Raw genomic sequence first — 16,706 nt, 5'->3', positions numbered from 1 at the left:
GACTGGAATTTACTGCTGTGAGTCAGATATCTTGGTTGGATTTAAAACAAAACATAACTTTGAACCTTAACAATGCTACAAGCTAAAATAATAAGAGTCATTAAAGCCTGCCTATGGGATATTGCATGCCTCTAGGACCAGGGAAAGATATTTCCCTTTATAAATCATTAAATAGTCATAAAATGCATTATAGGAATTTTCCATAATATGAAAATGTTGGCCATTGCTTAAGATAGGGATGCTGATTTATGAGTCACTGTCATGATTGATGTTTGTTATTATTATTATTGATCTTATTGATAATTATTTTGATTAATTTGTCTTTAAGAAACATATAGTAATGATAATAAACCTGAATTATCCTTTTAGTCAAGCTCTAAATGGCTCTGAAAATTGAGTCTCTTTAGGATTTTTCCAAAATATTATAACATATGTGTTCATTAAAGATATTACTTTCCAGCATTTGGCACTGCAAGGTTATAATTGAGTCACCATGAGACTCTTAACCAAGTTTTTATTAAAATTTGTAATGTTATGCAATATTATTATTTTGAAAGTGATTTGATTTTCAGATAGATGTCTATTGCAGAGATATGGAATGAGTAACTGCTGCTGTTCAGATTTTCTTCTTCTTTTTTTATTGTTACTTAAAGGTATAGTAAATCCAGAAATGAACTGCTTTCTGTTCCATTTGTAGGTACTGTGGTCTTTGGAGTTTGGCTATTGGGTTTCAGAGGAGCCATATGAACTTTCAGACTACTTCCCTGCAGCTTCCGTAAGTCTAGTGCCATTTTATATTTGTGAGTGCCATTTGACTTTCTCACCAGATTGTGACAGAATGAAAAGTAAAGAATAATAAATTTCTTTGGTAAGGATGGCAATATGTCTAACTAGGAAGATATAGATGAAACTTAACCCATTTGTTGTCTACCTAATTCCTAGGAACATTCAGAAAATTAAATATTGTGAATTGACCCAGGAATAAAACTTCCCATAAAGTACTACAAAAGTTACTTTTAACAATAACATATTTATACAGCACTTGAAAATTTATAAAGTTATTTAAAGTGAAGCAAATCAGATGTTTAAAATAATTGAATCTGCCTAGAATGGCAGGAGTATGTTATTTCCTGCTATTATTTTTATTTCTTCCAATGATTGTACAAGCTGTAAATGAAAATAGAATGATAGAGAATTATAGAATTTTAAAGTATTTCATATAGTTCTACAATGAACTTAAACATTACTCGACTCTGAGTCAAATTTCCCAGTAAAACTATTCTGGTATCCACTTTTTTAAAGAGAGTAATTAATATTGTTAATAGTCGCTTGAAGACCATGGTAGGGCAAGGTTATACTGAGGTTGGATTTATTTTTCAAAAGTGTTGACAGAGATGTACAACAATTTAATCTCCAAAATTATATCTGTTCTAAAAATGAATTGCTTGTGTTTTTTCTGTTTTGAGTCTTTTTTCTCTGTTAACTTAGTTGATTTGAGTGTGCTACATGGGATAAGTTAGCAAGAAAGTTGAACTCTGCCCTACTGTGGTTATCATGATTGTTTGTTGTTTTTGTTTTAAGAATACTATTTTGATTTCCTTCTGACTTTAGAAATTTTTTTTTAATAGAATAGGAATGTCCCTCAGCAGGAGTGTGTCTTTTGTTTAAAATAAGGTTTTAGGAATTAAAGTGTAAAGGAAAAATACCACTAACTTTCCCCCTAACTTAGAATATCTGTAATAGCTTGAATAAACTTAATGTGTTTTGTAAGTTAAAATCCACAGTATTGTAGGAATTTCCTTGCAAACTTTCCATTCCAATTGAGTAACAAATTTGTCTTTTTTCCTTTCACTCTTCCCTATCCCTCCTCCCTATATCTTTTTCTTACCCACTGCCGGCCATACTATTCATTACATTTGGTTCAGAACTATACTATAGGTTAATTGTAGTCTTTTAAATATTTTTTCTCTTACCAAATGCTTTTCTTTTACTATAATACCTATGATGACCTTTTCATCATAAACTTACTAGTAAATTCATATTAAAAACTGTTCTAAGATTCCTTGGCTGCTTGGCCACCATATTTTCTTAAGTATAGTAATATGTGAAGGGAAAAAAAAAATCCATGATTTGATTTTGAACTTCTAAGTTTAAGGGATACTTTCATAAATTGAGGCTTAGTAGCAGTATAAGGATCCAAGTCAGCTTTCCAAAATCACTTTAGACTATGTAGAAATTATCTGTGAGTCAACTGGTCTGTCTATGGAAGAAATTTTGGGAATTTATAAATGGAGTTAGAAGAACAAAATTGTACTTCTAAAATATATAGGTAGTGTTTTGGATGTTAAATCTTTTTCATGATTAGAGGACAAATGAAAACAAAATCTTATTGTCTTTATTGATTATTTTCTTCAGTTAAGAAGAAAATTTGGTGGATAAAATCACTGTGAAATTATAGTACCATAAGTGCCTTTGATTGAATTTGAAGCCTTGAAAAAAAAGTTGTTTTAAATGGAAGCTGTTTATAAACCACAAATTAAATGCTATTCTCTCTCTGAAGAGTATCTCAATAGATGATGGGGCCAAAAGATGGGAGGACAGAAACAGACACCCTGCCCCAAATTTCTTATTCATGAAATGACATGTATAATTTTCTTCTCTCTCAAAAGCCATTTTTTCTTGGTTTGAGTCATAATCATATAGCTGAATTTTCCAATCATACAACGTTTAATGATCCTAAGTAAATTTTTAAAAAATTAAAGTAAAACAATTATCTCATTTGGTAAGTGATATTTAATTATTTGAGATTATTTTATTTTTGTTTTATTTTATTTTAGATGGTAAGAAAAATAGTTTACTCTTCATATAAATTGCAAGGAAAACACCACAATAAAAATATCAAAGATCTAGATTTTAAATATAAGACCAAGAAGTATGAAATCTGAATGTGTTTGAAATTAAGCAGTCAACAACTCATGTATAAATATGCTGTTTTCTGTGATAAAATTTAAAGCTCCTAAATGGAAGAGTCAAAAATGTAGATTTTATTTTCTTCTTCCCATGTATTAATTAAGTCATCTTCTATTTGACTCTGAGGAAATCCCTGGATACATGTTTTAAGGGCTTTTGGTGGATTTTACAAAGTACAGTTTTATCTTTTTAATACTAGGATGCAAAATTAAGAAACTATGGATATTTACACAATCTACAAACTGCATAAAACAAAATAATCTGGATTTCACGTTTATGAATAATTGAATACTGTAACAAAGCATTATGTTTAAAGTTAGTGATGCGGTGTTATTTATGAATATTGCACAGTTCCAGTTATTTACTTTGATAAACTCACACATAACACCAATGATTATGAGAAGAGTCCTTATGTTATTAGAATATCTCTTGAACATAAATTTATTTTCTACAGTCTTTCCAATAGATCATTTTCATTCCATTTATTTCATATTGTAGATCCTGTGTTGACTAGTCAAAAAATATAGGTAAAGTGATGGATATTACAGTGTTGAGGTTCAGAACACAATCCTTTGATGCACAAATGCATATTTTCTGAGGTGGAAGAAAAAATATGATGCAGTTGTGTGTTTAAATGCTTGGCAAATGAAGTCTCACAAGATTCCATTCACAAAGTCAAAAAAATCAGAAATCTGCTGGTCGAATCATCATAGTTGTAGCTTTGAGAGAGTATCCTGATCCTTTCCAGTAGTACCACTTAATGCCATTAAACTTGTTTGTGTTCTGCTTCTGTGGGTAGTACATTCCATTTAAGTTAGAAGGACCACAGGCATCAAACCACCAACCTATCAAAAGTGAAAACAGAAATAAATCAGGAAATAGGACATGTTAAACATCTCTTTTAAGAGCCAAAAGTTTCTTACAAGGGAAAGTGTTGTTAATCTAATGCTTTTCTTATCTTAAATACATTTCACAATCTTGAAATGAGATTTTTTTAAGATCATAAGATACATTACAATGCATATCTTAACAAATTTGATTTTACACATTTTCCTTCTTTGCTACCTGCTAATTGTCCAAACTGATAGAACCATGTGCATAACACACATGTGCAAACAACCATGTGCATAAAAAGAGTTGTTCTACTACAACTTAGGACTTCCATTAAAAGGAAGCATAAAGAAAAGCAGGAATATGAGTAAAGAAAAACTAAATTAATAATTTTAAGATTAACTTCAAAGAGAAGTAATTTCATGAATATGTGAAAACTTATTCCATTGATGAAAACTGTAATTACTCCATACCTCAATACAGGTGCAGAAGTTTACTTACTCCCCTCCCCGCCCCAAAAAGGAATCTATAGACACATTTCAGAAGGTCCATGAATTTGAATATAGAAAAAAAATTATATCTGTATTTTTATCACTCTTAACTGAAATTTAACATTTCCTTTAATTATTTAAAAACATTATACTAAGAAAGGATCTCTAGGTTTTTAGACTGCCAAAGTGCCATGACAGAAAAAAGATTAAGAATCCATGCTTTAGTAGGTGGTCTTCATAAATTCTGAGAAATAAAATTTATCAATTATTTATCATCTAGAAGTCATATTCTCGATGATGAACCTTTCTGAACTTAATTATGCTGAACTTTATCTATTATTACTATTGCTAGCCTCATAGTCAAAACCTATCCAGGTTGGTAAGTCTTTGAGCTTATCAAACACTAGATTATTATTGCCATTAACTACTGTGTTACCTAACCTATTTCACTGATCTATTATTCTGTTTTTTAGCCAGTACCAAATGATTTTGATAACTGCTACTTTTTAATATAGTTTTAGATCTGATACGGCTAGGCCACCATTCTTTGAACTTTTTTTTTCATTAATTCTCTTGAAATTCTTGACTTTTTTTTTTTCCTAGCTCTATAAAATAATTTCTTGATATTTTGATGGTATGGTACTGGATTTTCTTATTTGCTTATTTTTTGTTTTGTCATTAAGTATGGAGGATCTACTAGCATTTTGACATATTATTTCTAAGTGTAATTAAGTTAGTATTTTGATTTAAAAGTCTATGTGGTTCCAATTGAATGCAAATAAGACCTTACAGATTTTGTGTTATCAGAATTTATGTTCTCCTGTTATGTATGTATAATACTGCTGCTGCTACTGCTACTATTACTACCACCACCACTTACTACTACTATTATTAAAACTACTATCATCTGTTACTTCAGTCGGGCCCCTAAATTATAACAAAATTTACATAGTCTGATTTATGATTTAAATTGATTTAATTGTTTAATTTGAAATAGTTAATGTAATTCACAAGCCTATAAAATACTCAGGCCTTGTGTATACAGATTTAAAGATATGTATTTTCTAAGACCAGTTGAATGACAATTATATAATTTCCATGAAATTTAACCCACTGAATTATTATACCAGACTGAATTATTTTAACTAGACATAGGGCATGTCTGATTCAGAAAAGAAATCAGAATTTGATTTTTGTTCAATAAAAAGATCTATACTTTCTCCTTTGAGTTGGCTATTCTTCTTCCAAATCTCTGTTTCCGTTCCATTTTCAGACCTTAAATTAACATTTAAGTGACAAAATATATTTTCCCTTCTGGAGCTGCATTAATACTTTTTTATAATTAATTCTTAAATATTTCAAAATGTGTGGATAGGCCGAAAATGTTAAAACCAATAACTGAGCTAAGAACATAGGAATGGCAAATAAAAGATACATACACCTACATATATACATACATACATATGTGTACATAACATATATATGTATATAATATATGTATGTTTGTACATACATTTTTTTCCTTTTTCCCTCTTCCATTTAGTTCTAAGGAGAATTATTATGGTACAGACCAAGTTGGGATAGTAGAAGTAGAATGAAGATAAGCTTATTTTTATTAGCATTATAGAATGTTTGTTGGAGTAATTATGATTAATAAGGATGACCTCACTTTTAGGACCCTTATTTTTAGAAATATAATTAATTGGCATTTTAATTCTCCTGGGAACTAGAGAAGTGATTTTAGAACAAATTTCCTCCTTTTATTCCTTCACCATTATTTCAAAACCATTATTATTGATGATTATTTGAATTATTTTTACAAAATCTGGTCATGTCTGAGGGAAAAAAATTGAAACTGAAATGGCATGTGCTATAAACCTGTCAGAATTTCTTATTTGCTTATTCTTTGCTTTGTCATTAAGTATGGGAGTCACAACCACTAGCATTTTGGCATATATTTCTAAAGGAAATTAAGTTAGTATTTTGAATTAAAAGTCTATATGGTTCCAGTTGAATGCAGCTAAGACCTTACAGATTTTGTTTCTTCATACCTGGGGTTCAGGATATTACTACATTTAAATTTTTTCATGACCTGGCATCTCTGAACTAACAAAAAGCTACTACGTTATTTTTGGTCTATTTTATTTGTCACAGTAATTAAAAGTTAATGTCAATTTCTGAGACTTCTGGTCTAATAAAGTAAGTTTTCTAATACGAAATAGCTACCATTTAAACCTTAGTAGTTTTGTTAATAAAACTTTGAATAGCTTGTGGCCATTATTAAAGTTATTTTTGTTTATGAACAAGTCAGTTATTTACCTTAAGAAAAAAAAAAACAGCTTAGATTGGAATGTATCGGGCAAGGGCAATAGTGAAAATATAACAATATATATCAGTCAAGTTATCTAATAATCACTGTGCACTTTAAAAATTATCTCTCTTTTCATTTTGTTGGGTGCTTTTGATTTTCCCATCAAAGAACTAATTAACAAGGCATTTTTAAAAAAATTATGAATTGAGAATATAGACTGATTTAATGGAATTCTTGAATCCTTAAGATTTAGATTAGTGTTCTACCACTGCTTTTTTTTCCCTTCATTAATGAGGCAGATAAGATTAAGTGACTTTCCCAAGGTCACACAGCTAGTAAGTGTTAAATGTCTGAGGCCAGATTTGAACTCAGGTCCTCCAGACACATCTACTGCATTATCTGGCTGCCTCCGTACCTCTGCTTTTTCTTAACTATGTAGTGTTGGGCAAGTTACCTGACTTCTGAGCTTCAATTTTTCTCTTCAGCAAAATGGGATCAGTAATATTTGTTCTATTCACATAGGGCTATTGGTAGAAACAAATGATATAATAAATATGGAAGTGCTTTGTATTCATACATCATTATAAAAACATCATTCTGCTATTATAATTATTGATGATATTTGATTTTTGAATGTCAAGAGTTTCTTAGAGAGAATTAGGAAATCCTTCTATTCAAACAATAGCTGGTATTTGTATCACTTGTATACATTTGTATCACTTGTATATATTTGTATAACTGGCAAAGTAAGTACTATGGCTATTCTGATTCCCATTTTATAGAAGAAGAAACTGTAACCTGTTGAGATAAGTGATTTAGCCATAGTTACAGAGCTAATTTGAGGGACAGGATTTAGATCATGGATTTAGACCTGAAAGTAATCTCAAATGTTATCTAGTTCAATCCCCTCAATATAAATGAGGAAACAAATCTAGGGGAAATAAATGGCTTTTCTAGAAGTTGTAAGTAACCATCCAGGTCCAATTTCTTCAAGAGTCAGTATTCTTTTCAGTGTACTTTGAAGTATGCTGTGACTTGAACCCAAGTTTCTAGGTCTTTTCCTACTACATCATGCTGCTTCTTACAGTACTGAATTATAGTTTTATTTCTAGGTAGACATTCTGAAGATTTTCATCTCCATCTTTTTTCTTCTTTTCTTTCCTTTTTGTAAGAACAAAACATGAACCTCTATATTTTAGGAATATGCACAAGGTCAGAAAAGATCTTTCTGATATCAAATGTCACTTCTCTTTGCCAATTTCTCAAGTGTTGGTCTTAACACACGTTTTAAGATATAAAAGTCTTACAAAGAATTTTAGCTTGTTATTCAGGAGCCTAAAATAATGAAAAGCAAATTTACCTGTCATTGAAACACCTCCAGTTATGAGGTTTGGACTTTGTCAGTAGTCATGCTTTGGAAATTCAAAATTAACTCTATGATACTCATCCTTGCCAATAAAAATAGGAAGACTGAGGAACACAAATTCATTCCTACCTCCTGTTAGCATTTGTGAACATTTGCAAATACATTTGTCATTGTCTGCATCCTTTGTGCTAAAATCATTTCCTGGTTGGCTTATGCTGCTTATTTTGCCCGCTGTCCCAGTAAGTCCTTTAAGGTGAATCCTGTAGCAGAAAGAAAAACAACCAAACAGAAGCTAACTTGTTGATGTCCAGTTGTGGAAAAGTGTTTCACAATGAAAATCCTGATCAACAGAAGTTGTGTTCTGTCCAAGTACTGATATACACTGTGTTCAAAATATTTTGTAGTAGCATAAACAGGAACCAACTTATCAGCAAGGTCTAAGGTAAAAGCGAAACTTGCGGTGTTTCCTTGCATTTAAAGCAATGGGGAATACATATGTCCTTCAAATGCATTTTCCTAGTGTTTCAGATAAACAGAAGAGAGAAAGATGATTTAAAAAAAAAAAAAAAAGATCTCATCTTGTCCACTTGTCCAAGAATGATTGTCCAAAGGAGGGGAAGTGATTGGATGAGGATGAGTATTAGGATAAATGAAGAAGGAAATGAATAAGAGAACTCTCTAACACTTTCTCAACTCAGTATCAAGTAACTTTTATATTAATAACATAGATAGCAAGATACAGATTTTTTTGGAGGTGTGTAACAGTTTATATCACATATTAAAAGTGTCAAGAGGTGGTGAGATCTTTGGCAATGAAAAGGACCCATACCAATGAAATTCTGTATCCTTGAAGTAAATAATATTCCATAGGCAATATCATGAGATATTGAGTCAAGAAAGTCCTTAGAGATAACATAGATAGCAAGATACAGATTTTTTTGGAGGTGTGTAACAGTTTATATCACATATTAAAAGAGTCAAGAGGTGGTGAGATCTTTGGCAATGAAAAGGACCCATACCAATGAAATTCTGTATCCTTGAAGTAAATAATATTCCATAGGCAATATCATGAGATATTGAGTCAAGAAAGTCCTTAGAGATAAGATAGTTCTAAACGCTTATTTATCTGACTGGAAAACATAGTTGTTCTGCCTGTTTTTCATGGTTTAAGACATATATAATTTCAAGATAGCACCTGGAGTTGATAGATAAGACAAATCCTCAGTCTTATCTAACTCTAAAATAATATGATTTTATCTTAGTAGAGGATCTCCTACTTACTTTTTTCCTTACAAATAAATTTACCCTTGATTTAGATTATACATGCACATGTGTGTATATGCACACATATATAATGCTATTTATATTTATGTTTAATATATGTGTGTATATGCACACATATATAATGCTATTTATATTTATGTTTAATGAATATATTTTTATATATCTATATATTTTCTACAAGCTTTTTATATCAATTTTATTAATAGCATGTATCTATTGTTTTACATATACTGTCTTGTGTGATCCTCATAAAAACATTATGAAATATTATCTACATTAAGGATTCTAAACCTGGGGTTGCTGAACACATAAATAAATATATTCATATATATATAAATATACATATATGAGGAGAGAAGGGGGGAAGGAGAAAAAAGGGAGGAAGGAGATAGAGAAAGAGAAAAAGCATTCTATTTCAATATAATTAGTTTCCTTTATACTTATTTTATTTTACACATTTAAAAACTATTCCAAAAAGAGATCCATGGGCTTTACCAGAGGCTCCCATGGCATAAAAAAAGGAGATAAGAACTCCTGAAGTTATTATTTATTTTTTTCCCCAATTTAAGAATAAACTGAAAATTAAAGTGATTTACCCCAAAGCTAGTATACATCAGAGGCAGTACTCAAATCCAAGTCTCATTTGACTCAAAATTCAATGTGCTTTATATTGAATCACTCAATTTTTTATTTAGGTAAAAACTTGTATAGAATAAGGCCATATCTCTATGATTTACTCTTTAGCTCCAGCACACTGTGTGTGTGTGTGTGTGTGTGTGTGTGTGTGTGTATAAAGTATTCAAAATGTTATATTAATGAGTTATAAATGGTTTTTAAATGCTTATCATAATTATAATTTTCAGTAATGTACAGAAACATTACAAATATCTAAAGGTGTCTTGAAATTCATTTTTAATATTACTGATGGAATAAACAAAGCTTATGTCCAAGAGAATTTTTTGAGGAGCTTCTTATTAACAGTTCAAATGCTCTGTTTCTGAAACAGAATTGTACATTTAAATATATGATGAAATCTATGATTAGCACGTTATAAAACCAGACTAAAATTTCTAAAAACCTTGAAGAAAGTCAAGTTAGAAGAGTTCATCATAATATAAACAATAACATATTTATTACATACATAATCTCACTTGATCCCCACAGCAACCCCTGAAGGTAAATGTTATTAATATCCTTGATTTACTTGTGAAGCTAGCCAGAAGCTAGATGACTTGCCCACAGTAACATAGCTAGCAAGTATTTGAGAAAAATTTTGATGGTAGATCTTCCTAGATCCAAGTTCATTACTCTTTTCACCAACCCATACTGCTACTCAACAATTAACATAATTGATATAGTAAATATTAAAGAAAAATACAATAACCATATTAAAATACTATTGGTAGCTTCACAAATAGGTCAGTAGCCAAATTTCTGAATCACATGTTACCCTGTTTGTTTCAAACAATAGGATTGATTTTGACAGAAGTTCCCTGATTTTTTCCCCAACCATTTTTTATTTTCCTATTTGCATGCCTACTTCAAAGAACAAGACATGTCATTTTTTTTTAGTATTCAAAACAGGTAAATTGTTGGTTTTTTCTTCTGATTGTTAAATTCTTTTTTTTTTTCCCCACTCAAATTCTTTCACAAGAATTTGACAATTCTTGGTCAATCACTGGGAACACTGAGATTAACTATACTTTTTTTTCCCTCTTCTCTGTTGTATAATTTTTAGCATTTTGGGTATTCATTAAACCTATTAAATTTGTCCAAAAGGAAAACAAAACAAAGCAAAAAGGAGGTCTGTTGTTCATTAGCAACTCTTATAAAGACTATATAATTTTAATTCCTACATGGAATATGATCTGTAAATTTTAGTTGGTCACTTCTGAATCTTATAAGTTTCTTGAAACTGGTGTAAATTGAAATCTGCATGGCATATTCAAAGGTGACAAAAATAGTTGATGCAAATATTAATCATATCTCAGATTTTATATACATTTAGATTAAAGTTGAGGATTTGTGCACAATTTTTTTCTTTGTTATCAATAATGATAATACCCATTCTGATAGGCTTATCTATTTTGACAAAATGGATTTGTTTCTTTTCCAACATTTGAGACAAATGGAAAAGAAAAAAAGATATTCTGTACTTTTGTTGCTTTATTCTTTTGTAGTTATACAAAAGAAAACTCTCTTTTAGCCACAACAAATTTCATCTTCGCACTGGCATAACTTTACACAATAACAAATTCTTAAAATATATAATATCTCATTCTAATAGCCAAGTAAATTAAACCAGGTTTTAAACTGTTGCTTTTTATGGCCCATTGAAACATTGATTGAATGTCACAAGGAAGTATCTCTTTACAATTTAGTGTAGAATAATTATATTTTAATAATGTCAATGAGCGGGGGTAATGACCCATTTATCAGTGGTTCCCTTAGAAACATTCTAATTCTTTAATTTTTGCATGTTTTTTTTTTTTAAAGAAGTGCACTGCTGTAGATTTTAAGTGCTTCCAGATGAAACACATATTTAACTTGGAGATGAAACAATGGTATACTATTTATAACTTAAAATGCAGTAAAGTTTTGAATCATGTTAGAGTAAATATGAAGCTAGGGTAAGATTAAAGGACCTTTCTCTCCCCTCCCCCATCACCAGTTCCTCTAAAGAAATAATAAAAGCCTCTTCACTGTCACTTTTTTGAGGAGCTTCCCAGTTCAAATGCTCTGTTTCTGAAACCGAATCACCCATTTAAGCTACAAGGTTACAAGGTGCACTACACTAACAATTGTATAGGGTTTTTTTAGCTGAAAAAACAAGGGGGAAGTTTGGACCTTAGCCAACTTTTCAAGTCTACCCTGAACTTAGAATGTTTGTTCTGAAATTCAGTTTATTTCCATCTTTCCATTAAGTGTGGAAGATGTGAGTCAGGGAATAATGAGAGATGAGTATGTAGAGGTAGAGGTTATTGATATAACCTCTTGATTATGTTTTTTGATATGTTTTACATTTCCCTACTGAAAATAATTCTGTTTCTGACCACTTATCTTGAAACTTAAGAATGAGTCTAACATGTTAAGCAATGCATTTGCTATCTCTGGACACATTTTCCTGATTTCAAGTCCCTCGATTTAATATTTATAGGTTATAAGTAAATACCTATTATGTATTGGGCACTGAGAATTTTCCCTTTTTTATGGGTAAGGGTCAGTTCAAACCTATAATTTCATTAACATGGGGCATATTCAATGGGGAAATGCCTTCCATTGATGCATATCAGCAACTTAGAAGCAAGTTGTTCTAGAATACTGAAAAGTTAAATAACTTGCTAAGATCCTAAAGCTAGGACGAGTTAGGTACAGTATTTGCACCAACTTCTTCCTGAGCCCAGCACAGTATGATATTACACTGGCTCTTCTTTATTTGAATTACATAGATGAAACTCAAACATTTCCTCCCACTTAGATTCCATGTTCTACTGACTCTTGAGCCATGAATGGGTAGAGAACCACTCTTTTTTTTTTTTTTTTCCTGAAATGGTCTCCTTATTAAATTCTACTAGGCAATTTTTTTCCCTGTCTTTTCTCAAAATCCTACATTACTATACCTTCTTAGATCCTTTACCTAGGAATCCAATAATTCTGCTACCTCCAGGATCTCTAATATCTCTTATTTTCTTTTCTTCAGTTCAATATATTGGCAAGTCTCTATGTACTTGTGTATTTTGGTTTCTTTTATATGTTTATGTGTTTGTTTGACTTTCTCATTCATTAAATTCTGTGACAACTGTTACTTTCAAATGCTTTACAATTTTCCTGGGAACATACTAGATCATCTCATCATTTATATTTTCCTTGGTTTTTTGTTTTTTGTTTTGAGATTCCATCAACAGGTCTTGATTGATTATCAACAATATGTCAGGTACTTTGCTCTGTGATAGAGATGCAGATACAAAAAAAAATGAAACATTCTTGTTCTCAAAAAGCTCACAAGATTACGCACCCTTAGCACAACTTAGCACACATAAGTACTTAAAAAATGCTTGTTTCCTTTCTTCTCTTATTTCCTTCCATCCTGTTTACTGACAATTATAACTTATTGACACAAAATCCTTGACAACTATTCACCAAAGGCAAGAGAACTTGAATTCTACTTAAGAAACTATAAGTGCGTACAAGGCAATAATTACAGTGTGCTCTGCCTACAACCAAAAAACCATGAATCTCTAGCTCCTTAGCTAAAAGCATCCCATGCACTTTTCTAAAACAGAAATAACATAGGACTTAGAATTAGAAGATTTAGATTTACATCTTAATCTCAGTGTTTTATTAGGTGTGTGGTCATAAGCAATTGTCTTCTCTTGAGTTTCAAAGATACTTCTATCATAAGATTGTTGTGAAGAAAATATTTAAGGTATAACAATAATATGAATTCTCATCAGTATATTAGAAAGGGGAATGAGCATTTTACATTTTATAAATCCAAGTTGTTAATGGGCTAGGTGGCAAGGTGGATAGAATGCTTGACCTGGATAAGGAAGACTCATCTTCCTGAGTTCAAGTCTGGTCTCAGATAATTATTAGCTGTGTAACCTAGAAAAGTAATTTAATCCTATTTACCTTAGTTTCTTCATCTGTAAAATTAGCAAGAAAAGGAAATAGCAAACCACTGTAGTGTCTTTGCCAAAAAAAATTCTAAATGGAGACACAAAGAATCTGAAATGTCTGAACAATAATACATTGTTTAAAAAAAAAAAAAAGGCTGGTAGTTTCTTTTGGGCTTCCACAATAATAATATTATATACTCCTCCAAGTAACACTGTCATTCAGCCAATCCATAGGTAATCTCAAAAAAATTATATTTGTTTAAGAGCTTCTGAAGGTAAAGACATTAAAGTTGCATTAATTTTCTAATACTCTGTCATTATGACAAAACTATCTTAAATGGGATGAAGTGTAAAGAAAAGGCTTTTATGGAGATGAAATTTCTGTGGTTTTTAAATAAAATAAAGAAGAAAATGAACTCATCTCAAAAGAATTTGGATTTAGGAGCAAAAAAAAGAGATGTTGGTTTATAGATTTACTGCCATTATGATATGATAAGAACTAAACATTGATAACTAAGACCAGAATAAAGCAGTATATTGAGGTGGAAAATGAATTGGCTTTGGAGCCAGAGGACCTTAGGTTCAAATCTTAGTATTGTCATTTTACTTCCTAGGAGATGCTGGACAAATCACTTCACCATTCTGAAACTGTTTCCCTATCTGTAAAGCCTGGGGAGGAGAAGGAAAGGGAAAGGAAGGAAGGAAGAAAAGAAAAAGGGAAAAAAAAGGAAGGAAGAGAGGAAGTAGAGAAGGAGAGGAAGGAAGTTTAAAAAAGGAGAGGAAAAAAAAGGAAGTACTAAGGACTATTACATGGCAGCTACTAGGCAAGCACTTTACAAATATCTCATTTAATCCTTACAACAACCTTAGGAAGTGGGTGTATTATTATCCCCATTTTACAGTTGAGGAAACTGAAATAGACAATGATTAAGTGACTGTGCCCAGAGTCACACACTTCATCATAAATGTTCAAGGCTAGATTTTAATTCAAGTCTTTCTGACTACATGCATTCTATCCAGTCTTTTAGATCCGGTCTTTTTAAATTTGAAACCTATTAGAAAACAAAATATAAGTACATTTTACCTTATTAATTTATATAGTAAATTAATGACCAAATAAAAGTGTAACAGGTAAACTGTTTTCCTATTCCAATAGTTTTTTGTTTGTTTTTTGTCTTGAATATTTAATGAGCATCATTTATAAGAAAATTTTTAAGTTGATCCAACAATTATTTTATAAAATTCCTTACTTGTATTCAGTATGCTTACCTATAGTTGAGTTCTTCACTTGAAAGATAGAAATGTTCATATAATGAATATGCCTCATTTCCTTCCCAGTCTTTAAGATGTATTTTAAGGACATAGCGTTGTTGATTAGTCAATTGGGAAACAAGCTCATTTCCTAGCCAGTATTCTCCAGCAGGATCACCAAATCCCTGTAATTTAATTTTTTAATTACTTATTTTGTTTTCCTTTACAGTTTGAAATTAACAATCTGTCAATTTAAGTTGTAATCACTAAATCTTTCTACAGAAATTCATTTCCTCCATATAGATTCAGGGTCTGTAATGCTGAGGAAATAGATTTCACCAGAGACAAATTCATGTAATAGAAGGGGACAGATTTATAGAATAGAAGCATTACAAATGAACTGATAACATAAGAATGATTAGAACTTGGAGAGGGGGGCAACTGCCTGAAGAAATAAAAATAACTAATTCCATGCAAATTATAAGTGTAAAGACTCATGAAATAGTTTATTTAAAAAAAAAAAAGATGGTGAACCTTCCTTTAAAAACAAACTTTCCATGTGCTACTCTCTATTTAGCTATGTTTTCATTACATAAATTGTCTTTGATTTAGAGACATATTTAATCAGAAAACCAAAGAATGAATGCAACATTTTCTTTTTTTCAAAGGGCAAAGAAATGTTTGGTAATTTGGGATAAGTTCTCTTCCTTAAGATATGTCTATTTAGAAAAAAATGATTTTCATTAAAAATAATATAATTTAAGATAAACTGAACTCTAGCATTGTGCATACCATTTTATATTCTTTCCAAGTTCGCTGAAAATCAGTGCTGCCATCTTCTCGCCTCTGAATAACTGTCCATCCACCTCCATTTGTTTCCATGTCACAATATGCCTGCCAACAAGAAATGTAGACTTATTTTATGCAATAATACAGATTTAAATACCTACATAGTTCCCTGATTTTTATTAATAATTGTTTTTGAAGTGGAGTGGAAGGAATAGCTACCTTTGGTAAAGTAAAAAATTATGCTGAGAAGCTCTTCTAAGGGATAAAGAGAATAAGGTTTTGATGACTATGAAAAAGAGTAGAAAATATTATAGATCTTCAGATATACTGGCCCCACCTGCCTTCTAAGCCAATCTGCAGAACAGCTGGAGGAATGTCCAGTTTTTTTTCTCCCCATAGTATAGATTTTTTGGACATGAAAGTACAATTCCTGATCCTTATTGATCTCCTTAAAATATATAGAAAAGGATTTGTCTCCACTTCAAGATTCCCACAGCGCTGTGATAGGAATATATTGCCCAGTCCTGAAATCTCCAACTATGGATTTCTTTAGAATTCAATATTATGAAATGTAGATCATTGTCCCTAGTTCAAAAATATAGTAGGATCAGGTTGTTTCTTAAGTTCACTGGTACATCCTTCTATAACTTCTTTTCCTCTGACCCTGGATTCAGTATTTTGGGTACTTTTTTCCCAGTGAAATACTTAGAACAGTGCTCTTTTCTCCTTGTGCTCTTTTCTCTATTAACATATTTACTTTCTTATTTCTACTTTTAAAATATTTCAGTGCATTT

General features: G+C 30.9%; 2 protein-coding genes across 3 annotated transcripts in view; one reads left to right on the top strand and one right to left on the bottom strand.

Moving 5' to 3' along the window:
* MCPH1 (microcephalin 1) overlaps nucleotides 1-16,706 on the top strand; it is a 332,832-nt gene that overhangs the window by 159,968 nt on the left and 156,158 nt on the right. For both annotated transcript variants that reach the window (XM_051975986.1, XM_051975985.1), the window contains one exon: nucleotides 698-775. In XM_051975986.1, the coding sequence (XP_051831946.1) occupies nucleotides 698-775 (78 nt within the window). The remainder of the gene's footprint in view (nucleotides 1-697; nucleotides 776-16,706) is intronic.
* Nucleotides 3,022-16,706, bottom strand: part of ANGPT2 (angiopoietin 2) — an 81,112-nt gene continuing 67,427 nt past the window's right edge. The window contains exons 6-9 of the mRNA XM_051975990.1: nucleotides 15,916-16,017; nucleotides 15,142-15,308; nucleotides 8,099-8,229; nucleotides 3,022-3,815 (exon numbers count right to left, since the gene is read on the bottom strand). Coding sequence (XP_051831950.1) covers nucleotides 3,655-3,815; nucleotides 8,099-8,229; nucleotides 15,142-15,308; nucleotides 15,916-16,017 — 561 coding nt within the window. The 3' untranslated portion in view covers nucleotides 3,022-3,654. The remainder of the gene's footprint in view (nucleotides 3,816-8,098; nucleotides 8,230-15,141; nucleotides 15,309-15,915; nucleotides 16,018-16,706) is intronic.

The sequence above is a fragment of the Antechinus flavipes genome, chromosome 2, assembly GCF_016432865.1.
Source record: "Antechinus flavipes isolate AdamAnt ecotype Samford, QLD, Australia chromosome 2, AdamAnt_v2, whole genome shotgun sequence".
Lineage (NCBI taxonomy): Eukaryota > Metazoa > Chordata > Mammalia > Dasyuromorphia > Dasyuridae > Antechinus > Antechinus flavipes.
Note: the sequence above shows the minus strand (reverse complement) of the source record. Positions and strands in the feature narration are given on the sequence as shown.